This window comes from Corapipo altera, unplaced genomic scaffold (genome assembly GCF_003945725.1).
Source record: "Corapipo altera isolate COAL_440 unplaced genomic scaffold, ASM394572v1 48b, whole genome shotgun sequence".
Lineage (NCBI taxonomy): Eukaryota > Metazoa > Chordata > Aves > Passeriformes > Pipridae > Corapipo > Corapipo altera.
Window position 1 is genome coordinate 15,459,973 of NW_020884884.1, and position 27,558 is coordinate 15,487,530.

At 39.6% G+C, this 27,558-nt stretch overlaps 1 protein-coding gene and 1 long non-coding RNA gene across 2 annotated transcripts; one reads left to right on the forward strand and one right to left on the reverse strand.

Annotated features, from left to right (window-relative positions):
• Positions 1-1,237: 1,237 nt before the first annotated feature.
• Positions 1,238-17,041, reverse strand: YIPF4 (Yip1 domain family member 4). Its single transcript, XM_027641547.1, has 6 exons — positions 16,872-17,041; positions 13,448-13,601; positions 10,315-10,486; positions 8,118-8,195; positions 6,222-6,335; positions 1,238-3,880 (listed from the first exon to the last, which is right to left on the reverse strand). The coding sequence occupies exons 1-6, from the start codon at positions 16,954-16,956 to the stop codon at positions 3,743-3,745; spliced, it is 741 nt and encodes a 246-aa protein (XP_027497348.1). The 5' UTR covers positions 16,957-17,041; the 3' UTR covers positions 1,238-3,742.
• A 345-nt stretch (positions 17,042-17,386) lies between these two features.
• On the forward strand, positions 17,387-25,273 carry LOC113946360. The gene is made up of 3 exons (XR_003527404.1): positions 17,387-17,992; positions 20,882-21,289; positions 22,719-25,273. It is a non-coding gene; the product is annotated as an uncharacterized LOC113946360 (long non-coding RNA).
• The last annotated feature ends 2,285 nt before the right edge of the window (positions 25,274-27,558 follow it).

Consider the following 27,558-nt stretch of genomic DNA (forward strand, 5'->3'; position numbering starts at 1 on the left):
CCTTGGCTGTTCCCAGCCCTCGGCTGTCCCCGGCCCTCGCCGCTGCCGTGTCATTAGCGACTCGGACAAAAGCCGGGTCGTAGGCGGGCGAGCGCGTTGGCCGCCCCCCGTCTCGGGGAAACCGGAGCGGGGATTTGCGTTTCGTACCCCGGCTCCGAGACTGGTTTTGTACGCGAGCGATGCCAGCGAGCCCCGGTGTGAGCGGCCTTCAGCGCTGGTACCAAGTGACGGAGCCACAACGCCGCGGCTCCCTCCCGGAATGCGCTCGGCCCGCGGGGAGGGTGTCCCTGGCCCCGGGTCATTGCACCTGTGACAGCATTTTACTTTGAAGCAGTGCTTCAAAAATGACCCAAGTTTAATAAAATCTTTTGTATTTTGTTAAGATTTTCCCTTTTCACCCACTAGAATGCCAGTGCAGTTCGTATAGCTCAGCCTACCTGGATGCATTACTTTTTATCTCCCATAGGCATTATTTTATTTAAGTGACATGTTATATTAAAATATTTCAAAATGGTTTTAGGCTACTGATTGTCGTAAATATATTTTTTAAATATAATTAAATTTCCTACAGAATATTTTTATTAGAAGGACTCAAACTAGCAGAGGCTGCTGTAGCAGGAAAATGATTTAAGAAATACCATGTGTAAAGAAAAACTAAAAGAACAAAACCAAACCAAACCCACAAGTATGTGTGCCACCCAGGCTAATCAAAATTGTCCTGGGAGTAAAATAAGCAGCTCTTAAGCCTGCTTCACTACTTCAAGTAAAGCACTAGGGGTAGTGATAACATTCACAGCAGATCTCGAGCTGTATGTTGTCTCCTCATCATAACAACTGGTTTCACACACTTTTCAAGTAAGCGTAACTTTTCTGATACACAGCAGAGTAGGTCTGATGGGTAGAAGAGGAAAAAAGATATGTACATGTTTGGCTGCTCTGTAGAGATCATCCAAAAAGCAGGTCTAAGGTGTGACACCCATATCTCCACCTCAGAAGGAGGTATTGCATCTTAGCAAGGCAACTTTTTTGCTAGATGAATACGCTCTAAGTTTCCAGTTTTGACAGACTGAAACAGTATATATATATTATCACAAAACTTCTTCATAGCCTCAAAGCTATTGATGCTATATACATCAATATTTATCAGTGACATGTATGGGATTAGAGATGTGTCTTAATTAATCAATATTAATTATTCAGTATTAATTCAGCAAATATAAATGAGCTTCATACATTCTGTAAACAAGTTTAATTCAAAATTTTTATAAAATACATCTTGTATTTACACACATACCTCATCTAAAAATATGAGTTTGTTGAATGCAAAGTTATTACAAACTATCAGAACCATTTGAGAGTTGTTTGTACATATTTCTTGCACAGCATATGCAAAAGGTGACCCTAGAGACACTAAGATTAAAAGGTGCAAATTTGCAATTGTGTACAAAATATGTACTATGTTAAGTGCATATCTACATTGCATATTACACATGTGCCAAGTCTGTGGAAAGGAACAGTTAAAACTGCACCTATAAATTTCACAGAAAATTAATGTAGAGGAAATTGAGATACTCGGAGATTCAACAGAACATTCTTGCATCCTTTCAATATTCATAGTCATTTCAGATGCACGGGATCCATTACGGACACCTCACAAACAACTCTGCAAAGAGGAACTAAGCTTAAAGCTCTCTGGCAGCCCAGTAACCTAAATATGTCCTTGCCCTTCGCCTTGTGGGGATGGTAGTTAGACATGTATTTACAGGGTCTGGGTGGAGTCTCATAATACTGCTTGCATATTCCTGTTAAAAAAGCAACATAAGTAATGGAAAAACAAGGTAAGACCAGATTATCATGCAAGATTCCAAAGCTAATATGCTTTTTTTAAAATACACCATAATTTGCTTTTTCTTTTTTTTTTTTCAGAATGTGATACGAATGCTCTTAAAATACTTGTAGGTAAGAACTAAGTTGTTGGTATAAATTGGTTCAGTATGACTGTGCAGTAATTCTACCAGAACTTCTGCAGAAGTCAAAACGAGGTGAAAAGTCCATTGCTCTACAAGTTTTTCTCCTTTTATATATTACAAGCTCAAGTATTACACTACAATTTATGTCCAGCATTAACTTCAAGTAGTTCCATTTAATACCAACACAAGCATCAGCCAGGAAAGCAGACTGAATAAGCAAAAGGTCTGTGGGAGAGTTGGAATTTAATTATATATTTTGCATCAGTAATGACTGGTAAAAATAAGTTACCAAGATGGCAAGTTCCACAGTCTAAAAAGCTGAAAAGCTACAGTTCTGATATGGAAATATGTCCATCAGGGGACAAAGACAGCCCTTGCAATTACCTTGTCATGGCTGATTTTTATTTGCAGCATTAAAAAAAAAAGGGGGGGGATGGGAAATGTTTTTTTTCTGTTACCAAAAAAAAAAAATAAAATTTAAGAAACTTAAGATCTATTTGTTGACACCAAATACTGAAGATTGCAAATGCCTAAGTTAGTACCATGCAAAGTGAACTTCAGTGGACTTCCCTTGTGAAGAAATCTTACCATAAGGACTATTACATAAGCAATCAACACAGTACACAGGAAATATTTAACATGTCATCACAATATTACATAATCCTTGGAGAGTCAAAATTAGCAAACCTGTAACTGTTACTAAGGCTGTAACTCTCCCTTGTTTAGTGGAGGGAGAATCTGGCCTTCCAAATCTTTATTTCTCTTTACAAGGGATCAATATTATTGGTGAGGAAAAAAATAGATGTGTGTTAAATACCGTGCTATTAAAAGCAAAACAGAGCAAGATGTTGTAAAACATAGTTAGGGAAGCATTATTTTTATTTTGTCATCATAAAATAACATTGTTTAAAGATCACACAAATTTGATAGATCATCTTTTTTCTCCAACACTAAGCCAGCACTAGAGTTGAGAAAGGTGTTCACCCATTTCTCCGTAAATTTATACTTTTCAGTAAAATAATTTGATTCTCTAAATATGCATTTTAATTAATTATGCCACACTGTAAATATCTTGCTCCTTTGGTCAGAGATAGTAAATGAAGACTTCAAATACTTGTATCTTCAATTTTTAAAAATCCAATATACATCCTTAACCAAGGAGTATTTACGGTACACACAACAATAGATACAAAATACACAGTATATACATGTTTTGAAAACAAATTGGAATTTATAAAAACTCAACAGCCAAATCAAAGTAATTGAGGCACTAAATTAAAAGTAGTATCTTCTTGTCTTGATTATACAGACTATTCTGTGAACAATCAGGACTGTTTCATAAATATATATTATCTACAGAATTTGCTGTGCCAAAAAAAGCCAGCTGTGTTTAAGCTCAAAAGAAAAATTGCACTTTGAGATTGTTACAGTTAACTTCTCATTTTTTCTTCTTGAATATAGTAATATGGTCCCAGTGCTTTTGGCACAGGTATTGAGTTGTGGTTTTGCTACGCGTTATTATAAAACACAAGGTTCTTTTATTTTGTTCATTAAAATCTGAAGAGTCTTAAACAAACCTAGAACTTTGATACAAATCTATATAGCTACAATTGCTTCATTAAATAATATACACAAATATGCTCTTCGATCTTAAAACATCTTGACAACTGGATACAAAACAGTCACTTGTATTATCTCCAGCCTCCTCAACCTTACACATTATCAGTCTGCAAGTGACTAAAATATGGTTTCTGGCCCCATCTTACACTAGATCACACCCCAGTGTACAAGGACAGAAAATAAATGTATAATAAAAAGATAGGATAAATTAGAAGGGGTTTCTTGGTCTTGAATTCTTCTCCAACTAGTAATGATGCAGCACTGTATGCAGCCCAAAAGACTCCAAACAGCTGAAAAAGAAGATGAACAGTCTTAGCTGACACCATGAGAAAGTCTCTCCAAATACCATGAAAAAAATCAGTTCTTCTCTCAATACAATTAAAAAGAAACTCTCCAAAAAAGAGTTTGGGGGGAAGAACTACACACACACAAATACGAAGTCTATACTACACATTTTCACTGAAGTTTAGAGAAACAGAGCATGCTGTTTTCGCTTGAGACAGTTTTACTGCAGTGAGCAGCTAAGGATCTACAGTAAGTTTTCTCTGTGTAAGACATATAGATACCACAAAGCAAGCTGTAAGATGTAATCTTACATACACCAATAATTTGAAACCTCACTGGATTAAATTTCTTTCTACCTTGACTGTCCTCAACTACTACCCCCCACACACCTTCAAGCAAAATAGTTACTATACTTGACATTTCCACCAGAGAGTTAAAATTAACATTTTTTATTTCAGGATTAATTTGGCTCATAAATTTTTCTTTACTTATGGTGCCCCCACCTCAAGATAACTGAACCTCCTATTCCTATTCCTTTCAGGTGCAGTGAGAAGCCTGCCAAAATACAACCTTTATCAGAGACTGTATTGCTTACTAAATTGAGGGAGCACCAGCTTAAAAGAGTGGTAGAAAGTAATATCACTTACAAATATCCACTAAGTTATATGAAGTCAGCATCCACGCTTTTAAAGAAAAAATGTCTTGAAGTCAGAGAACTTGACTCAAACCTCAAACTAACAAGATTAGAGCAAAAAGAAATCTGATATTATTATCCTCTAGCAGCACCCTGAATATTAACAAAGAAGGAAAAATACTTAAAACTCAGTGGTATGCAAAACCACTATACTCTTCTGCAAAATACAAGACCCACAATGGCAGACAGAACAGGACCCCAGCAAAGAACTTTTCCACAGTTCTGTCAGAGGAGTTGAAGCCCTTGAGGGATCATGTGGCCCATTTAACAATGACTGTAAAAAAACCAAACCAAACCAAAAAAACCCAACAAAAAACCCCTAACCCACCACCACCAAATTGCATGTCATTGCATACTTCTGGTTTTGCTGCCTTACCCGAGGCTGCAGAGATGGACAAGAACGACAGTCAAGATCATGACTACACTCCCTAAGATACATTAGGAAAATTGCAGCAATTAAATCAACTGAGGTGCAGTGATTGCAACTGGAAAAGAAATGGCTGGAATTTCCCTATTTCACTGTAAGTTCCCCAACTTCAGGGCTGTGAAATTTTTCCCCACAGCCAGAGCCATAAAGAAGTAGTACTTGTCACAGCTTATGTAGTTTTGGCCATATGGGGCTTGTAATGCATTTTCATACTTATGGTGCAAAGGCAAGAATCTCAGACAGGTTTGCCCTGATGTTAACGTAAGACTGGTAATAGTAATCAAGTAACAGAGGTTTCATTAACATATATTTATTTTCAAGTTATATATTAGTTAACTGGCAAGTTAATGATTTACTTTCTGACTATCATTTAACAGTAATTGCAAGTTACCAAATCACAAATACAGCAATTTTTTTACTTATCACACACTTTAGTTATACTTCCATTATACTGTTTACCAGCACGTTAGAAGGACAGAAATAATCAAATTAACAGAACAACTCCCCCAAAAGCCTACAGCTTAGCTTATAACAGAATTTTCCCAGTTAACCTTTCCAGAAGTTCATCAGTAACTTCAAAGACTTCCCAAAAGGGCTTTCAGAAGTATTGGAAGTGTTCAAGAACATTATGTAGTTCTATCAGGGAACGTTGCTGGTTTCATAAAAGGTGTCCAGCAGCAGGTGGTATCAGGCAGGTTATTCTTGTGCCTTACATTCCACAACTGTAAATCAGAACAATACTTACCTTCTCTGCAAAGGGTATTGAGAGCTTTGTACAGCTATACTATGGGAAGGTCTCAGAACAATGACTAATGTCATATTCATGCTAGAGCAACTAAAAATAAACTGGATGTTGGGGGAAGGGATAGAACAACTTATTTTCAGGTTCTTCATTCTGAGGTTTAATTATGCATCCTCTTGTCAAAATGAGAATCCTTTTTTTTTTTTAATGCAACTATTGGGGCATAGCAAAATACTTAAATATAAGCTAGCCTAGTAACAACAGGTGTTGTTATAGCAACAGCACTGTATATCCCCAAGCACTCAGGAGCATTTAAGACAAAATTCACTTTCCACCATTAAACAAAAGGATCACAGAGCCTACATTGTATTTCTAAAAATTCTGACACATTGTTACGTTTTCCTGAACATATTAATACTTGGAAGTGTTAGGAAAGTGACTTAAAATGAACCAAACAATTCTCAATAGATGATATGAACTTACTTTTATTAGGGTAGAAACAACTTCGAATGATCCAACCACCAAAAGTACAGGTGCTATGACAATGAGGGGAAGTAGGGAATATCCTATTACACCAAGAACTTGGCCATAAGCAACCTGAAATTTTCAAGCACATATAAATAAGCTTTACAGTACTCAATCTTTGCCACCAAATGCAATTTGATCTTGTTATAACACTGTGAATAACGATAATAATGTCTTAGGTATTCATGAAATTTCAGCTAATGGAAGCTTGCTAGTGTGAAAATTGTTTCTGTATGCTACCTCCTAGAATTAAAAGTACCTTGTCTTTTGTTGTTGCTTTTAGACACTGTAAATCATCACTTTCAAAGAAAGTATTACACAGGTTAAATACATAAATCCATCCACCCCTCATATTTTCATGTTCTGCCTTAAGTGGTTCTCAACTGTCACTCTCCAAGGAGTGTACATATGATACCCAGGAGTACAGAACTGCAACAGACCTCTTAGTTTGTCACAAGCAGCAAAGACATAATTTTCTGTATTAACATACTCATATCCATTATATATATAAATAAATACATAAAGTACGTGAATGCTCTTGGTGCCAGTGGAAGACCTAGACCTTGATCCCTCTAAGGCACAGAATTCTTCTGATTTCCAGCTGAAATTTATTATGACTATCTTGAACAGAGTTGTTTAAAGTATTTCCATAACTACTTTTAGCTTCAGAATGAAGTGTCTGATTTCCCCCTAAAAGAGTTTGAAATGTTCCTGGGCCCAGCTATGCTTCTTGGATTTAACAGGAAAAATAGTGGTATCTTGCAAGCACTCTCTTGTTGACAATAATCGCTCACAGTGAACTCTGCAGACCTATATTTCTCCCCAGTTTATACATTCTGATAATTTCACACTGTGAGCCACAAAACAGATTGATTTAATGGGCATCTAGATCGTGCTGATATGCACAAATACAATGCAATCACATTTATAAAAGTTTTCACGTTCACATGAGAAGACTCTAGCAATTATGATTAAAAGGAAAATCTAAAAAATCTAAAATAAATAACATGGTGCAACACTAGTGCATCATTAATGAAAGATGCATAGTAAAAATATAAAAATCAATCATTGCTGAATATTTAGTTCTTCACAACACAGTTCAATGCATTTTATTCTGTAGATACATTTTAAGAAGTTCTAGCTCCTGACTGTTCCACTGTAGCTGTCTGTGGGCCTTGCTCCAAGTCATTTTTTGTTGTTTACACCTGAATCGATTAGTGACTCAATTTGTAATCAACCCAAGCAGCTATTCCAACTCTGCTGATGCAAGCAGCTGGAGGAAGGAATTCAGGCCCAAACTTCAACTGGCTTTGCAGTTGAGGAATATGCATTGGCTTTCATCCTTTAATGGGTTTGAACCGAATCAGGCTAAGGATGAAAACAAACACTGGTAGGTGCTTTACCCACAAGGCCATCATACAACTGCTGTTAGCCCCCACTAAAAAAAAAAAAAATTAAAATAAATAAAGGATGGTGCATGAGCAGTGCAAAGGAGGAAAAAGGGCCCCATTTAGGCCAGTGACCAAAAAACTGAAAGCACTTGTCCCTCCAGTTCTGGATTACAGGAAGCTGTTGGAATTTCTGGGACGCACAGTACAAACTTCCAGGTTGTTTATCACTTCCAAGGATATCATCCATTGCACAGAAAGATTAGCTGACCATCTCTGTATTTTAGATTTTATTTTGGAGGCCAAGAACCTGAAATGTTGACTTTACACTTACCAACTGCATCCATCCTTAGCTGGCTACAAGGTCCAAAGCCAAGCACTAAGAAAACTCAACTACTGCTGAAAAATGTAACCAAGAGGCTTTACATTACCTCTCTCTACATCCTTTTCGCATACAGGTACTTACTTCTCCTCCAAGAACTCTGGCCAGTAAAAAAATTGTCAAGGATCCAAATATCCAAATAGTTATAATCCAAGAAACAACCTTAAGAGATAAAGAACAATTCATTTATATGAATAATTTTCATTGTCAGAAAGGAAAACTCATTTCCATTAATCACTTTCACTGCAATCAAGGATTTTATTATGCAAAACTGAATTCTGAATTGCAGCAAGAATAGTTTTAGTTAGTAGCACAATGCAATTTGCAAATAAAATTAAGAGGTTACATTTACAGAATCACATTCATGGTAAATTTGGTGTACAAGAAATGCACATGCAATGTGTTTTTTAAGTACTGCAATGGGAATAGGAAGTTTAGCTAAAAGTACCCTAAGTGTCTTCACATCCCATTACAATGTGTGCTCAGACCGATTTTAAAGTCAGCCCAACCAATACAAGGAGTTGGAATTCTCCTTCTTGTACCCTTAAAGATGCCACTTCATTCTTTATTCAAAGAAGACAAAGGACTGCAGTTCTCAGTGGAACTTGATGATGATCATAACTTAATGAAGAGCCCTAGACTCCTGGGACCAAACCTGTCATTATTTTTTTTGCTTCTTTCATAGTTCTGCTCTTAAGCTGAAGAAGAAATCTTAAAATCATTCTCTGGCTTCAAAGTAACTTAGCTATTTTTGGAGTTGAGTCACTGGGAGGACTAGAAATGAAGCTCTCCTTTTTGAAATGCCTTTATAGAAGGAAACAACAGTATCAGTACAGTCTCCGTATTTCCAGTACTCAATTAAGTCAGTACTCAATTCAATACTTTGCTTAACTAAAAATTCCAGATTTCCAGAAGAATGAAATAGGGAAAAAGAGATAAAAATCACAGCATCACTTAAGAAAACCTAAATAATGGCTTTATGCTATTTGTGAAAATAGCACATGGTCTCCTTTCATTTGCTGCTTTCCTCCACTGTCTAAAAGACAAGGATTGGAATAAAGTCTTAGATCAGGAGTGTTCATCTCTCTCCAGGTTTACAGCTCACTGTTCAGTTCACCTGGCCTAGCTGTTGTCAGTCATCCTGTTGCTAGCTGCTAGCTTTCCCTCCTCACTCACATATGGCACTCTTGCATCCCTATGGTAAATCCACTGCTCCTAAGAAACATTAGACCTAGTGTTCCTGTACAGGGGGTACACCAACTGCAGGAGGCAGTTTATCTGTCATGGGGTCAAGGAATGGTCCTTATTTTGCTGAGGAGACAGGTAAGCACCCAGAAGACTTGAGTAATACAGTGGTTTAGTCTACTCACTTAAAGCCTCATAGGGACAAGATACTAAGGGTGCATTCTTAGTCAGCATTTGGTACACCATACGGAAGCCAGAGGTCCCAAAGGGAATTTTATTCCACCATTCACACAAATCCTTTTACAAGCACTTTCTGCTCACTTACATATGGCTTATTGCTATATTTCATTGTATTCAAAACAACTGTAACCACATATATAAAGATTTCCAAAGCAGGATCACCTAGGCTTACTTTCAAATTGTTATTATAATTGATAACACTTCTTTATTTTAATCTAAACATAAAGAAAAAAGGTAACAGTGTTTATGGAGGCCAATTAAATATGCGCAGTGCCTCTGAATATCTATTCACCCTGGAGTTCAAAAGGAATTATGGAAAAAGTCTATTGACCAGAGGAAAGTTATTTGATTCTAACTGAGTAGGGAAGACAAAACAGCAAATGGCAGTAATGAAGATTAAATATAGCAGATAACAGCAGTGATATAGTATGAATTAATCAAGCAGCTTTATTTGTCAGGGAATTAACACTGATGGCATCCAAACAAATGCTTTTCAGTAACATTTTTTAGCAATAACAAGCAAGTTAACAAAAGGTCACAATTAAAATTGAAAGATTCACTAATATGAATATAAACCCATTAGTTTCAATCTGGTTCCTCTAGAAACCACATCTTTCCTTTGTTTTACTGTATAAAAACAAACCTGACATTTCATCATGATTAACTTATCCGTGGGCTATTTAATAAATTTCTTACTGCTGTCTTTCTACATATTAACTTGAGAAACAGCACTTGAAATGCCCCACATTAGTATGTGAAAAAAAGGCTTTCTACCTACGTAAGAATGCAAATTACTTAGTAATCACATCCCCAGATTTAGCTTAGATTTCTTTTTAGGCAGAAAACTTACACCTACCTTAAATTGTCCATATAATGAAATCATTGAGAAGAAGAGGACAACTGCCAGAGGACCCCAAAAGTCTGGATTGTCTCTCACTACCTGCCTATTGAACCCAAGAGATGGCATAGGCATCAACACACATCGAATTTTGTAGTAAATATCCTTCAGATCAATGTCAAGTTCTTCCCTGAAATTGTAAAGCAAGAGAGCATTATTAAACACCACAGTAATGGAATAGAGCATAAAAAAATCAGTGCAGGGCACATAGTAGGTTTATAGAGCAAGTCTCCTGTCACCAACAAGGCTTCCTGAAGGAACAGTTTGTCCACAATAAAGCAACACCATATCTTCATCCCACATTCAGTAACTGGTGTGACAGTTAGATTTATTTAATTACTCAAAAATAAATTACATGACTGAGAACAGAAAATGTACACAACATACCCAGGCCAGGTTGGATGGGGCTCTCAGCAACATGGTCTAGTGGAAGTTGTCCCTGCCCATGGCAGAGGGTTTGGAACTAGATGAGGTCCCTTCCAAACTGAACCATTCATGATTCTAACATCCTAATAGATTGCATTAAGAGAGCAGGTCTATTTTTCTGACACACAAGAACACAACACACTCGTACCATTGTAACTACTTAAAAGTCAAAGATGTACACACACCAAAGTAGGATGGCTGTGTATTCCTATGCCAAGCAGTTTGCCATGAGCACACTTACTGTGGAAACATTTTATTTCAAATTCTACAAGAAAGAATACCATCATATTCACTAATCTTACAGCACTCCAAATACATCAGGTAAAAACAAATTTTTAAAATAAAATGGAGTTTAACTTCCTTCACTAACAGTAGTTTACAGCAGACCAGTTTATGCCAATTGTTTAATTTCTGGCTTGATTTCAATATGGGTAAAAATAAATAAAAGCCACTTAAACTATCAGTAAAATCTATCAACAGATCTTGCCCTTCTCTCATTGCCTTCTCTGCTTCCTGCTACATGCTCTCTGCAAGCAACTACAAATTGATCAGAAGCTGTATTCTGCCCAGGAGACTCTTAACTGGTTGATCTTGCCCTGATTATCCTAGCATCATGGGAAGGAATCAGACTTTCCAAGTAAGGGGTAATCCACTTCCTTATGTGCTGAACCTCAGTCATGACTGAGGAGTTCTGACTGCAAGACACTTTTAGAAGATATCCCGCTCTCCAGCAGATATCCTGCTCTACATTTAAGAGTACAGTGAAGAATCATATCCTAAGTTAGGTTGGACTTGATCTCAGAGGTCTTTTCCAACCTAGTTGATGCTGTAATTCTGTGAAGTCCATTTATGAAGGTTTTGTACAAGGCTTTGAATTTTGGTTTTTTTCCCCTCGGAAAAGTTGAAGTGAGAAATAAGTGGAAAGACATGATTCATCACAATTTGTCTTTTTAAAAGAAAAAATTAAATAGTGCTCACTGAGTCTCTCAAGGCAATTTTTGGATTTCTATTACTGAAGCTACTTCAGAACTGGTATTACTACGTAAAAAACATTTTTCTCCCTGAATCTAAGGAGTAGACTAAAAGCACCTATTTTCCTCCATTCATCTAAGTAGAATTCCCATACTTTACTCTGAAGACTGTGTAACAAAAATATTTGCTGTCTAGAAATAATTCTTTGTCATTGTCTAGGTCTTCTGACAGTTTCTTATGTGAATGAACTGTCTTTTCCATGAAGCTGATATTTACCTCACCTAAGAAGGCAGCTGTAAGAGGAAACAAGTGTCTGGAAATAGGCTGTCCAATGAGAAAGTAAAAAAAAAAAAATCTTATTTTATTGAACAAAACATTTGCACTGTAGCACCACACGGGTGAACGAACTTTCCTTAGCTGGCTCTTGTTCTTTCAATCCTTAGTAGGATTTAAATTGCAAGACTTCATTATGGCAGATGTTCTGTAAGTAATCAAAACTGCATAAACCTGCATAAAAACTGCTTCATGAAAGTCAGATTATGGTCTTCTCTTTTAGGATTACCACATTCATCCTGTTTGCTAGAAATGGATCATTTCCCTGTTGTGTTCTCCTCACTTAGAGCAATCAGCAGTTTAGAACACCTAGCTGTCTTTGAATCATAAACTTGGAGTTTGTGGTGCAAAAAGTTACACAAAAGACAGAATTCATATGTTGTCACCTCGATACACCAGTCTGTTTCTTAATTATAAACTACAAGTCTACAAAACAGACTTATTCACACAAGGAGCTATTTCCCCACACTTCAAACTAAAGTACTTCTCAAGTAGCAGTGTCGTTATTAAGCTCTCCAGACACCCCTTCTCTCCCAAACTCTCATCTGAGTCCTCCAGAGTACTCTCTGTCTCACTTCAATTTTGTAAAGCATCATTATCTTTAATTCTCACAGAGAAACACTGAGACACTGAGAATGAAGTTGCTTAGGTGCAGAACAAGGACTAAGAGCTAGGCTGCCTGACTGTGCAGTGTAGTAATCTTAAGACACAAACTTCCTTCAGCCAATCACACTTCTGTGTACAGAACAAGGGATGCAGAGATTTTCAGTTTCAAGGACACTATTGTCTTTCAACACTAGCATCCTTTTAATCTAGCTTTACAATAAAAGACAGCATCAAAGATTATAAAGTTTGTGCTACCTTGGTTCTAGCATCCCTACTATAATACCTTTGATTCAGAATGCTTTTGTTTCAGAGTAACTGACAGAATTGGCTTAGATTTACTAAAGAGAAATCTTTCCCCAGGATTGTCCTAGCCTTTGATTCTTTGACAGTATTAAGAAACTTGCAACAAGAGTACAAAAAAATAGAAAGAATACAATCTCATTTTTTTAAACCATTACAGGATCAGCAGATAAAGGCAGAAGACCCACAAAAGCTTTATACTTATAGAGATTAATAAAATTTGACTTTACTTCCTCCTTCCTTCCTCCCTGACAGTGAATAACAAGCCTCTCTCATTACACTAAACACATAATGAGAAACATAATGTTTTCATTCTTGCACCAGAAAACACTCATCAGTCAATTCTGTCACACAGAATTCTAGTTACAGCAAAAGGCTGTGAGACAACGAGAGGCTACAAGTTGATTGTTTTTCCTACAGAGCTCATAGATACCCCAAAATAATTACAACTTACAGGAGAGGCTTGTTATCTTCTGGGTCATCATCTTCCACTTCCAGAAGCCAGCCATACCCTCTCTGTCTTAGGAATGTAGTCGCAGTAGATTCTTTGATGAATTCTCCTCCAAGATTTAACTTAACATCTGGAGTTGTTATGGAGCCACTCAGATCTTAGACAAAAAGGGAGAGAAATATAGATCTTTTTATGTCTTGCCAAAAGCCATTTGATTTCAAAAGTGCTGGAAGATAAACAATATACATACAAAGCTACATGTGTTGGTCATCACCATGAAATACTCAAAGTTACAGAATAAAATTATACTTTAACAGATACATAATTGGAAAGCATACTTGTGGTTTTAATGCAATAGTACCACTGTTGGGTTAGGTCTCAAATTACCAGGCTTTAGCTTTTAGATGGGAATTTTGTTTCATGACACAGTGTTATGGTACGACAGAAAGGCTTCCACCTGTGCTGTATCATTAAGTGTTTAAAGGCACAAAAGGAAGTAACCAATAGTCTCAACATGCTGTAAACTGGATTATTTTTTCTGACATATTCTACCTCCTTCGGAGCATACTTTTGCATAGTGGCATTGTTTCAGCCAAAAGAACTCTCTGTGCCTATGTGAAATTTTTCATAAAAGGAATATATCTGAAGATGTCTTCATTTGTAGCATGCCTTTAATATAGCTGAAAATGTTAGAGAAAGAATATTGTCAGAGATTCTTAGGCTCCAGCCAAAAAGAAATACAAGGAGTTCTCTTCAATATACTATGATCTTGCTCTGCTACAGTAGTAAACAAAACAAAGAGCAATTTATCTATGTTCTGGCTGTGTCAAAATCACCAATAAATACTAATTTTGTTTGCTCATTTTATTCAGTTATATACAGATGAAACATACAAAACAGTATCAGAAAATAAATGAAATTACTTGAAGAAAGAAAAAAATATATAAGAGGGGAATAATTATTCCTTTAGGAAACCATGGATTTCCATTATCTGCTAAGAAGGAAAAATACAAACAGAAACATTCTAATTTTTTGTACAAAGCTTATTACAAATATAATGAGAGACAGAAACTCTCTTCTCATCCAACAACTTTTCACCTCACCACAGAAAATCTTTTTTTGCCTTTCCATTGTTGTGTGTTTTTCACATGTAAAAGTTCCTCGGCACAAATTTCCCAAAACACCCAGCTATACAGCAAGTACTTCTGAAACATGTACTCACAGAGGTAAGTCAGGCCATAGTCGCAGATTACATTTGTGACATCTTCTTTAAAAATGCAACACAGTTTTATAGAAACAAAATTTGTACAGTGACAGAATCTCGCACAGTCTTCAGCCAACATCTCTTAAGTGTTCACTGATCACTCACTATCTCAATCTCAATTAATTAATCAGAATTCTCCTTCCCAAATCAGCTTGCTAGGCCACTCAAGCTTAAATTTAAGCTTCTCCACAAATGGTTTTCAATCATTTCATAATCATGAGAGTTCTCACCAGACTCAAGCAAAACCTTTCTCTGCTGTTTACAGAGGGAGGAAAAAAAAAGTCTTAATGGCTGGGCATTAAGGTAGAGAAAGCCTCAGAAGTTTTCCTCTTGTCACTAGGACCCTTTGTCATTTAAAAATATTTGTTTCTGCTACAATACAACACTTTCTGCAAGGAGACATTCTTGCTCTCTGCATAAATGCAGCTGCCAAACAAAGGAAACCCAACATCCAAGCAGCCCTTTATTTCTCCTTTCTCAGGGACAGCTAACAATCCATCCTGAGGAAGGAAAACTCCAACACTAATCTTATTTACCAAGACTCCTCTTAGCAGTCAATGATCAGTGGATACCTGCAAGTACACTTTTGAATTGTGAAACCTATTAACATGATCTTAAGTCTATTTTGCAAGACATGAAGCTGCAGTAACAGAAGGGAACTGGACACCGAAAAATCTGCCGAGAACTGAGGGCTCTGATGTTTCCTAGTGAGACTCTGGGTGCCTTCACTCCTGCTGTCTCAGGCTCAAGACCACAGAAGCAAAACCTAAGTCTCTCAGCTGCCTCATTTCAATCACACATTGTGAAAAAACAGTTTTCAAAACAGTCTTAATTTTTAAAAAACAGTACAAGAGGCAAAACCACAAACAGTCTGTTCTTCATACTGTATCTGTCCACTTAATTGAGAACACCTCTCCACCATTCTTTCTGACAGCTCCTACCTCTCATGGGAATAAAATGGGGAGAAAGAACAGCTTATATTTTTATTTTTTTCATATGGATCAAGATTTAGGAAACATAAAAATTGGAGTGCAACGTGCTGTACTTTAGTTTTGTAATATCAAGCTCTTTATGTCTTGTCTTCCTTTGCTACAGTAGGTATGTGCAGCACACAGGACTACACTTGAACAGGTAGGAGATCACACCTTGCTTGTGTTCATAAGGAACACAGAGCCAAGTCAAATTCAACACAACCTACCAGAAAGGTGGCCATACTGGATTGGGTTCAGCATTGCCCAACAAATACTTCCAAGGGGAAAGCAAAGGTACATGGATGCTTTTTCAGGCCAAGGCAAAGAAGAAGAAAAACCAAACCAAACAAAACAGCAACAGAAAACCCAATGGCCACGATTGTAACTGTTGATTTGTGTTTGTTTTCAGAAGGACTGGGAAATGCAGCAAAGAACAGTAATTATTCCACTTCAGCAATTCTTTTCCAGGGTGGGACACATGAGTAAGGATTTACGTGATTCCCTAGTCACAACTGTGTGAGTAACTAAATACATACATAAAAGCAGAATGCTTGTTGTTTAAATGGGGAGAGCCCAACAGATCACTCTCCACCAAAATAAGTTTGCCCAGTGTTGACTCCCATATGTTCAATTTTGATGTACATGGCATCCTGGTGCACCGCTGCTATTTGTGCAGCAGTTCGGCAGCGGGCCACACTTCACCCCCTAAATTACACACAGGGCTTCTTTTTCTCCCTTATGACGGTGCTGAAACGATACACGACGCAAACACCTCGGCACGGCATTACGGCAAACGTGAACACAGGACAATCTTCGACAGACACCGAAGCGATTTTCCAGCAACGCGGGGGAGCGGGAGGAGCGGTCAGTGACAGCGCTGGGGACAGCCTCGGCCCCGGCTCTCGGAGAACGGGACACACGGGGCGCCCAGGCCGCCTGTGCCACGCTGGTGCTACCGTGACGCGGAGCACACGACAGCGGGTCGCACCCGCCGCAGCGGCCCGAGGGCAGCGGCCACCCCGGCCACCCCGCTCCGCCTCCAGCCACGACACCAACCCAGGAGGCGGCGGGGAGGAGGGCAGGGAAGGCTCCTCCCGCCTCGGCGGCCCGGCAGCCGCCCGCTGACGCGGGGCCCCGCCGAGCCCTTCTCTCCGGACAGCGAGCGAGGCCCGACCCGCGGCCCCGCGCTCACCTTCGGCGTCCGCCGAGGAGACGAAGGTGAAGTCCCCGCTGCTGGGCGCGTAGAGCGGCGGCTGCTGAGCGCCCGGGGGCTGCATCTCCCCGCCCTCCGCGGGGGCTGCGGGGCCGGTGAGGGCGGCGAGGGGCGAGCGGGCACCGGGGCCTGGGGCCTCCCGGGTCCCTCCTGCGGCGGCGGCGGCGGCGGCAGCACCGAGCCCACGGCGCAGCCGCCTCACGGGGCGACAACAAGCGGCGCCGCCCCTGCCATTGGCTGCTCGCAAGGCGCGCCCGCACTGGCCGGCGGGGCTCCAGCGCTCACTGGATCCGGCTGTCCCGGGCAGTGAGGTCACTTCCACCCCGATGTAAGGCTCCTCCTGATGGGACGACACAGGGTGGTTTCCTCTCTCCCTCCCTTCCTCTTTTCCTTCCTTCCCTTCCTTCTTTTCCTTCCTTCCCTTCCTTCTTTTCCTTCCTCTTTTCCTTCCTTCCCTTCTTTCTTTTCCTTCCTTCTTTCCTTGCTTCCTTCCTTCCTTCTCCTCCTTCCTTCCTTCTTTTCCTTCCTTCCTTCCTTCTTTCTTTTCTTTCCTTCCTTCCTTCCTGCCTTCCTTCCCTCCCCCCCCCCCCCCCGTGACATTGAATCCATCCCTGGAGCCGTGCAGAGCTTCCTGGGCAACGCACAGATGCAGTGGTGGGATAGGGAGCAGGGACTACAGCCCTGACATAAGTCGCCGCCGTTTGCCGGCTTCTGAATGCACCCCATGTTTCAACACCGCCATCCAGCAAAAAAGGGTATGCCCTGGATATTTGCTACTTTGAACATCCCAACCCTACCACCAAAAAAAAAAAAAAAAAAAGTTCCTCCAGCAAATGCTGCTCCAAGGGGAGGCCAGCTTCTAAACGTGAAACAGCCACCTTGCACTAAGAGGCTCTGGAGGACTGCTGGAGCAGCACTGGCCCTGCTGCTGCTTCAGTGCAAGAACTGCTGTCATCATCATGGGCAGTGTCAAAGACCTGAGCCCAGAGGTTTGCATCCAGTCTGACCTTCCAGAAGTGATCTGAAGGCTGACAGCAGAAACTTGACATCTGAGGCACCCTGGGAAAACAGCTTCATGCCCTCACAGAGTCCCAGAATGGGTAAGGTTGGACAGGACCACAGTGGGACATATGGTCCAACGTCTAGGATCATCCTAGACCAGATTGCACAGAATTGTGCAATACCTGCCTGTTGCACTGCTTGGTCACCTGCACAGGAAAGAAGTTCTTCCTCATGTTCAGGTGGAGCTTCCTGTGCATCAATTTCTCCCCTTTTCCCCTGGTCTTATTGCTTGGCAGGAGCAATAATATAAAACAATAACTGACAAGAGCCCAGCTCCATCCTCTTGACACCCTCCCTTCAGATACTTGCAGACATTGATGAAATCTCCTCTCGGTTGTCTCTTCTTGAGGCTGAACAGGCACAGCTGTCTCAGCCTTTTCTTGTAAGAGATGCTCCAGTCCCCCAGTCATTTTCATAGCCCATTGCTGGATGCAGTCCAGGAGCCCCATATCTCCCTCGTACTGAGGATCCCAGAACTGGACACAGCACTCCAGATGTGCCTTATCAGGGCTGAGTAGAGGAGCAGGATCACCTTCCTCGACCTGCTGGCAATGCTCTTCCTAATACATCCCAGGATACCATTGGCGTTCTTGGCTGCAAGGGCACACTGCTGGCTCATAGACAGCTTGTCCACTAGAATCTCCGGGTCCTCCACAGAGCTGCTTTCCAGTAGGTTGTCTCCCAGCCTGTGCTTGTGCAGGTGGTTATTCCTCACCAGGTGCAGGACCCTGCATTTGCCACCTCACCACCATCTGCAACAGTTTTCCCTGAAGCAGCAGGAAAAAATCCCCTATAATTGTATGTATCTTATTTGTAAATTGAAAACTGTCTCGATAGTACAAAATGCCCCTACAGATCAGATTTTCCCTTTAAAATGTTAAGCAAACAAGACATATGGTAAGAACAGCTCATTTTCTTGTGAAACTTCTTTGTAACAAGACCTTTCCAATAGGTTTCCTTCAGTTTCTAACATCTCTTCCTCTTTACTCAATTACAGCGAGCCTGTCAGTGTTCAAGGAGCTTTTGGATGATACTCTTAGAAATATGGTTTATTTGCAGGTAATCCTGTGAGGAGGAGCGAGGAGGATCATCCATGTGGATCCCTTCCAACTTGAGATATTCAATTGTATTTACCTACGCTGTTATGAGTGTACTGTTCCCTGTTATTTCTGGGGTGTCTTGGACACTTACAGAAACTGCGCAATCCAGAGGATACCAAACACTCCTGTTATTGGACAAATTTAGACTCATGAAATCATGGGATCATGGAATCATTAAGATTGGAAAAGACCCTTAAGATCAAGTCTAATCATTAACTTAACACTACTAAGTCCACCACTAAACCATGTCCCTAAGTGTCACATCTACACAGTTCTTGGACACTTCAGGGATAGTGACTCCACCATTTCCATAGGCGTCTTGTTCCAATGCCTAACGACCCTTTCAGTGAAGACATTCTTCCTGGTAGCCTAGAAGTCTTCCTAAGTCTCCTCTGGAGTAACTTAAGGCCATTTCCTCTTGCCCTGTCACTTATTACTCGTGAGAAGAGGCTGACCTCCACCTCACTACAACCTCCTTTCACATAGTTGTAGAGAGCGATAAAGTCCTCCCTGAGCCTCCTTTTTTTCCAAGCTAAACAATCCCACCTTCATCAACTGCTCCTCATAGGACTTGCACTCCAGACCCTTCACCAGCTCTGTTTCCCTTCTCTGGACATGCTCCAGCACCTCAATGTCCTTCTTGTAGTGAGGGGCCCAAAACTGGACACAGGACTTGATAATAGCCTCACCAGTGCCAAGCACAGGGGGACAATCACTTCCCTGGTCCTGCTGGCCACACTATTTCTGATACAGGCCGGGATGCCATTGGCCTTTTTGGCCACCTGGGCACACTGCTGACTCGTGTTCAGTTGCTGTTGATCAGCACCACCAACTCCTCTTCTGCCAGGCAGCTTTTTAGCCACTCTGCCTCAAGACCGTCAGGGGGCAGAGCATGGGGTTTTTGTTACCCGAGTGCAGGATTCAGCACTTCACCTTGTTGAACCTCTTACAACTGGCCTTGGCCCATGAATCTGGCCTGTCCAGATCCCTCTGTAGAGCCCAGACTCCTTTCTTAGTTTGTTTTTTTTCATTTGTTTGCTTGATTTTATTTTTTTATTTAACTACATATAGTGATGACAACAAAGAATGCCATGTCAAGGAATTGCTTTGCACTTCAGGCAAACCTTTAATTGCAATTTGCTTCATTGCAATTCTTATTTATTGAAGGAGTGTTTTAAAGGAGTTTGGTACCTATCTCCTAACAGAACCAGCAACATACACTGCTAGAATAAGACTTGGAATTGTGGGGGACAAAAGTAGGGTACCTCTTGATAACATGAGGAGTAGCCCCCAGGGTACTGGAAAAGGGTAGGAGGAGAGAAAAAGAAAGTGGTGAAATGTCACACTATCAGCTTTGAAGAGGAAATTTGAGACAATGATAGTTAATGACAGAATATTATGTAATAAGGTGAGTCACAAATGCACATTTTATTAAAGAGGAGCAGTGACAAATGGGATTGCATGATAGGCTGGGTGACTCGTTCTGTCCCTCCTTGTTTCATGGTTTCGTGCACTGGACCCAATGTTATGCATGTGCTGTATCATCTTCTAAGTACAAATAAATTACATGTAGGTTGATGTAAAGGAGATGGCAGTTTTGTGACACTGCTGATGCCTAGCAAAGACAAGATTTTGTTCGCTATTTGGAAACATTTTCTGTACTTTCTCATTGTCTGTAATTCTGACTATGATCTCTGTATGAACGCAGTCATTTGATTTCTCTGCTTTCAATAGACTATTTATAAAGACATTAATTATTCATTAACTACTTTTTAAACATGATTTTGATAATATAAGGAAACTTCCTTCAATTATTTCCTTTTCTAGGGACTTTTTGACCAGCTGAGATCCAGATGGAATTTCACAAAGAAGAGACACAGAAGGAGACAAAGGAGAGATGTTCTGCTTCTACTTAGCTAAAATAAGAACAGAAAGTAGATTTTCAAGAGTTGCTCCTCCTGATGCCCTGTCATACACGAGCAGTGAAGGATCGAGAATACACCTGATCCAGCCACTCTATATTTTTCTCAGCATTTGCTCAAATGTTAGCATTTGGCTGTCCTCCCCCTCCTTTCAGCCCCCTTCCCTTCCCCTCCCCTTCAGACTCTACAAATGAACAACTCATTGTCCTCTGCCTGGGCTATGCCAGCGGAGGGCCCTCTAGTACAGCTTTTGTCCGGGCTTCCAGTTTAGGATGGGATTCTGAAAACAAAACAAAAATAGTGTTTGAAACCAGTTGAGTAGCGCTGTTTCCCCCATACACTGCTACTAGATTTCTCAGCATTTTCTGCGTTTTCTCTTTCTGTGCACCTTAGAAATTACCTTGGCTGATTAAGGCCCAGATTACATGTAATGCTCTGGTTGATCTGCTGAAGTTTAGGTTGTCTTGTTGCTCTTTGCACATAACCACCTGTCCATGTATTTCAGCTGTTGGCAAATGCTGGCTTCACTCCTACCACCAGTGGGATGATTTACTTTCCCTCTGGCTTATTGTATAGTAGAAAGAGAAAGAAAAAAGAGAAAGACTCTGGTTTAGTCTAGATATCAGAGTCCCACAGTAAACACCTTAATTGTGAATTAAAGTCACCATATTTCAGTGAAACCATTGAAGAGTAAATGAAGTAAATGCATTGTAGATACACTCCTTCCTACTGGTAGCAGAAATATTTACTAACTTGACCATTAACTCTAGACAGAAAGCCAGGTTTTTGATAACTGCTGTATCATACAGTTTCAAATAGTTATGAACCGGAACTGGCTTTACATCAAGAAACAGTTCTGTAGGTTTCTGGCAACAGGAAGGCATTGCACAACTTACCTTTTAGGCAAACGATATTAAGTAATTGTACGGGGAGGAAACTTGCAGAGCAGAAAACTTCAGACGATATGGAGACAGTATTTGACAAGAACTACAACACTTTACTGCTTACTCTCTCTTAGCTCACACCATAATAAAGTATATAGTGCTGAGAACGTGGTGTTTTAACAACCTCGGAAGTTCGTACGCTATTACAATTTGAAAATCCCTTTATCTCATTTAGAAAAGTAATTTCTTAGACATTTGCACTGAAGTCTTGGTATGTGCTGTATCCTGAATGCCAAAAAGTATCAGAGTGCTCCTTCAAGTTAGTAATGCATACTGTAGTCAAACAAATCTGACAGACTGGCCCCAGAACGAGCTAATCTGCGTGAACTGCTAGTCAGATTGCAAAGGTTCCTTCACCTGACCTATTGCTGACTTTCTGTGAGGTCAGTCACTGGATACCAAGGTTGAAAAGTTTGAATAATGTTTGCTAGTGCCACACAATCTAGTAACTGAAATGGAGATAGCAATTCGTATGTCTACCTTTGATGGCATGGAAAAAAATGCTTCTCCTGGATTTGTTCCACAAGAAGATCCTATTGATCTTCTATGAATTACTTTCTCTGGGCTGAGGGGTAGTTTATATTGATTACATGATACAGTAGCTGATCAGTAGGTTGTGTTTATCATTTCTGCAAACAACACCTCCCATATATTTCATGGCATCAAACTATAGTTGTGGTATGTGAGGCAGTAAACATCTAATTCTGTCTAGGTGTTTGCTGTGATCAAGATATAAACATACCAAAATAGTTCACCCAACAACATGACCTGTTTTTTTTTTCTCCATTCCATTCATAGCTGAAGGTATCAGAAACTTGAGAAAGCTATGCTTATTATACATGAATCATTTGACAGCTATTGAGGATGGCATAACCTACATTGTAAGATGAGTCCCTGATGAACCAAGTGACTTTTAAGAAATCCAGCTAGTCAACTGCTATATCTTCAGTGATGCTGTGGAAATTCTGGGTAGTTATAATAATAGCAAATTTACAAATTGAATATGTGTGTTTTGAAAATCAATACATAATTCTCTAACACAAGAAAAAGCATATGATTCTATGATACTAAGTCCTTTGTCCTAAACAATATTTTAACTGATGGCTTAAGTGACAGAATGGAGGATACACTTATAAAATTTCAGATGATACTGATCTCGGAAGACTTACAAGCCCTGTTAGAATACAAAACCACAAATAAAATTGGATGCATTCAAGAGGAGTTTTAGAAACAGCAATAGGGAATTCATTACAGATAGATGTAAAGGGCTGTAGCTGGGAATGAGTCATCAGATTCATTAAAATAAATGGAGATTTATCTGTGTAACAGAAAAAAATCAGAACTCTTCTGTGAAGGATGGGGAAAACTATGCTATTGCAAAAAAACCTGTGCTGGTGAGTCCTGAAAAACAAATGTGTGCTCAGCCTCAGTATGATTATGAAGAAAGGTACAGAGAGAGAGCACCAAAAAGTTAGAGCTTAAAAAAACATGACTTATGACAAATGGTTTAGTTTTGTTTTGGTTGAGACAGAAGTCTGAAAAAGAGCTTTCCCAGTGGACTTACAATCTTTCATATTTGAGAAATGCTTTTCTCCAGAACCACATATTGAATCAGCAGCTTGAGGATTATTTGGATTTCCTTGTTTGCAAGTCAGACTGGAGTGAGCATAGTATCATATCCTCCTCTGGAAGAAACAGGTCAAAAAAAAATTGAGAGATTGTCTTGCATAAGCCCCAGATCTTGCAACCTGTAACACCTCTTGGTCTTTAAATGATTTCAAGGAGTGTTCACTTTATCTGTGTGCTTTTTCTGAGCTCATTTTTATTAGCTTTGGCATTTAACTATGTGAATTAGAGAAAGCTCTTAAGAAAAAGGTAACAAAGCCTATAACCTGATGGAGAATAGGTAGGTGTTTTACCAGGGTTTTTTTTTTTCAGTTATATAGTACAGTTGCCTGACCTAGCAAAGAGAAACTTTTCCTACTGTCAGGGCAATTCTAGTATAGTTACATCTCTGTAATTCACTATGGGAAAATTTATTGCTGGACAGAATATGCCAATGAAAAGTTAGATGTCTAAAATAACAACAGGATGTTTAGAGCATATTAGTTCTACAGGAGAGGGCATTAAGCAGAAATGTAACCAAAGAGGTATTCTGTAGTTATTTGCCACAAACAAATTCTTACTCCACACCAAAACACCAGATAGCTTATTGCAAGTGACTTTTACCGTCTTTAGTCTACCACCATTTTGGCTTATAAAAAGAAGTCATCATTTATTTCTCTCTTTCACAGTAAGCCATTTCTCATTTAACATGTGGTAAGAGTTTACATGTGGACACTATAACAAAGTTGCTGGTGTGCTCTCAAGTTCACATTGTCGTCCACTTTACAGGAAATGATTGTTTTCTGATACCTTTAGTTCCTGATGTAGACAAGCCAGGTTGCAGTTTCCAGGCCCTCACAGTACACAAATATCGCAGGAGAGCACTGTGTACACGAGGAAGCTCCAAACAGAGCCAAAGAAAACAGAGGAGTCACTTGGCCACTTCTGTAAAAAGTGGTGGCCAATTAAAGGCAGTTGCAAAAACTCTGATCTAGAAAGCTGCTGCAGAATAGAGTTAATGGCTATTGTTGAACCTGAAGAAGAAAGTATGCGTAGACCAGGCAGGGAGCCTTGTTAATAACAAGATCTTGGACAGCTGGTGGTTAAAGTTCAGTCCTTGAGATTGAATCGAGATGGGTGACCCCCCCCCCTTTTTTTTTTTTTTGAGGATGATTGCAATTAAGGGACCTTAAGGAGAAACTTAGGGGAAAACCAGGAGCTCTGACACAATGCTGAGAAATCAGAATGAACAAGAAATATTTATTTCATAATTCAGGTGCCTGTGCAGTTTTGTTGCCAGTTGGCATCTCAGACATAATAATACCAAGCTGGAAATGTGAGCTATAGAGCAGTCAAATTTTGGTGAAGTCAAGAAAGAAAATAAGAGCCAGATGAGGGCTTATGTCTGATGCTATGCCAAAAGCCAAAAGACTATGCGAGCACTGAGGCAATCTTCTTCCAGGAGCTATAAATGGATATGTAAAGTTTTTCAGTAGTGAAAAGGAAAGAAGAAAACAACTGAAAAACATGCCCATGAAGTCACAAAACTGAAAAAAATGATGTTTCTCAGATAGCTGGGGACAAATCTCTACAATTGATTTGACAGTGTTATCAAATTGAATTGCTTACTTCACCTGTTTTTAGTCTCTTGTGCTATTCAGCCTTATTGTTCCAGTCTGAAGACCTTCTGTTTTCTATGAAAAAATTAACAAAATCACACATAATTTCATTATTGTAATTAAAGGACTATTCTGTTCTTCCCAGTATGTTGTGTTGTCTTTTATCCTAGAATGTCATGTTTCCAGAGGGACTGCACTGCAATGGCAGCCTTTTACCCTCCCTTTGTGCTGATGTGAGTAAATAATATAGTGCACAGCAATAGAAAATCAGGCACTGGAAATGTGGAATATTATGTTGTACAGAGAACTGGAGTATGTTCCATGTCTTGTGAGATCAGAAACAAGTGTCATTAACTCTAGTCCTTGGAGAAATCCCTTACTTAGAGTAAGTAGTGGGAAAGTCTTTCTTAGGACTGTTGGCAGGGTGAAAAAAGCAAGCAGTGTTTTATCCACTTTCAAAAATGGGTAAGTGAGCCTTTGAAGGACTGTTCTAAAGAGGAATCAGTTGTAGCTTGTGGAGAGTCTCAGTCCTACCAAAAGAAAGGCATAATAAGACCAGACCCCAGTTGTTCCATTGTGGAGTCACTGAATAAGCTTCCATTTTGTTGTGCTGTTTTCCTTGCTAAACCAGCACATTTCAGTACTTCTCTAAAATATTTTTTAAGCGAAAAATTAACCAGCAGTGTCCATCCCTCCATCCTATAAAGCAAAGGAACCTGAGACATATGAACCTGATTTTTCACATTCTCTCAGTTGCTTTCCCCAGTTTTCCTCCACAATATGTTGGATCATATTCTTTTATATTTTGTGCATGCTTGTAGTAAGCACAGTAGTGCTGTCTACAAACATGAACAATTTTAGGTTTATTTTTACAGTCTATGCCCTTCCTTCCTAAAGATCTGATGATTAACAAGCTGAGTTATAACACTATTGCTACACATTCACAACTTCGGGATAAAAAGATGTTGATGAGATACCTAAATTGTCAAACAAAGCAAGCAGGAAACTGCACCCTACAGAAGATCATTGTTTGTTGCTACAATACAGTATAGTGTATGCTTTCAATGATTTGTGAACGATCATTTAATCTGCCTTCCCAGCCCTCTGGACCTGAATTAGTCTCCTGATAGCTCTGATTAACTTGACCCCCTTCAGTCATATAATGCTGGTTTTGCTTGTAGATAAGCAGCTTTTGATTCGTTGTATTTGGACTGTTTCCCACAAGTGGTATAAATGTGTCCTTAATGCTTCTTATAAGTTTGTTAATAAGATTAGAAGGATGATTGTAATATTTGTTGATTACTATCCAGTATACTGCTAATCCATTAGCGGTGAGGAAAGGGAAGTACACAGCATGTATTTGAGCATAAGTCTTAAACAGTAGCACTTGTTAACTTTCAGCAGCTTATGTATTTTATTGTACTCATTGCTAATTAAAATTCTTACACGGAAAGCTTACTTCACCCTAGGCTTGACCTGCCTCATATGATGCACTGAGGTGGCAGTTTCCTTGAATTAGTGTAGTTTGGGCATGTGACAAGTATTCTCTGATCACCTTCCTCATTGTGAGTCTCTAATAACTAGCTAGCACGCAAGAAGAGTATTAACGTCCTTATTGTGTTAGTCCTCCTGCGTGAAAACATACTGGGTTTCAGCAGGGGAGAAATAAAGTTGGGACTATTTCTAACCATAGAGATGCCTTCCCATCTGGCAAGCAATCCTTTGACTTTGTTCCTCTGCATTTTCTTTCCTTTTCTTCTTTAGCTTTACTCGTTTCTCCTCCCTTCCCCCTTTTTCCTGTGAATCTTCCCTGACATCCTTTTTTGTAATACAAAGAGATTTTTAACAAAACATATATAACTAGATTTTCACTGGGATTTAGAAATGATCAGGTTACTTTTGTGGGAGCTGCAACTGCTCAAATTCTTTCAAAACTGGGACCTCAAATATTAGCTTAAGATTTGGATCAAATGGTACCACCTGCCAAAAGGCAAAAAAGTAACAACAATAATGGATTTGTTAGTGTTAGAACTCAGATTATTTTTTCTACAATTATAAAAATGTAATAGGGAAAACAGCAAAGGGTTATTTCCCTTCAAGCCTATGAGCATCCCAGGATCCAGAGAGAAATTGCATTGATCTGGAGACACTTGCAGAAACCTAGCTACTTCTAGTCCTTCTTCATGGCACAGAAGAGGCCTCAGAAGCTCTATTCACATTTCCTTAGGTTCTCTACTCAAAATTACCCCAGACCACTTCCAGGTTCAAAGACACAAATGTGGAGCGCACCTAGCTCCACACAGCTGGTAACAATGGTGTCTCAGTGGAAGATTCTAGCAGAAGCTCATGCACTCAGGGCAAGAAGGTATGTCAGGTCACAGATAAGCCTACAAAAAGGCCTAAACAACCCCGTT

Excerpts from the sequence above, each read along its gene's own strand:
- YIPF4 (XM_027641547.1), bottom strand. The coding sequence starts at position 16,956 with ATGCAGCCCCCGGGCGCTCAGCAGCCGCCGCTCTACGCGCCCAGCAGC. Across the intron at positions 13,602-16,871 it reads CTCCTCGGCGGACGCCGAAG|ATCTGAGTGGCTCCATAACA; the intron begins GTGAGCGCGGGG and ends TTTTTGTCTAAG. Across the intron at positions 6,336-8,117 it reads CCAGAGTTCTTGGAGGAGAA|GTTGCTTATGGCCAAGTTCT; the intron begins GTAAGTACCTGT and ends TGAAAATTTCAG.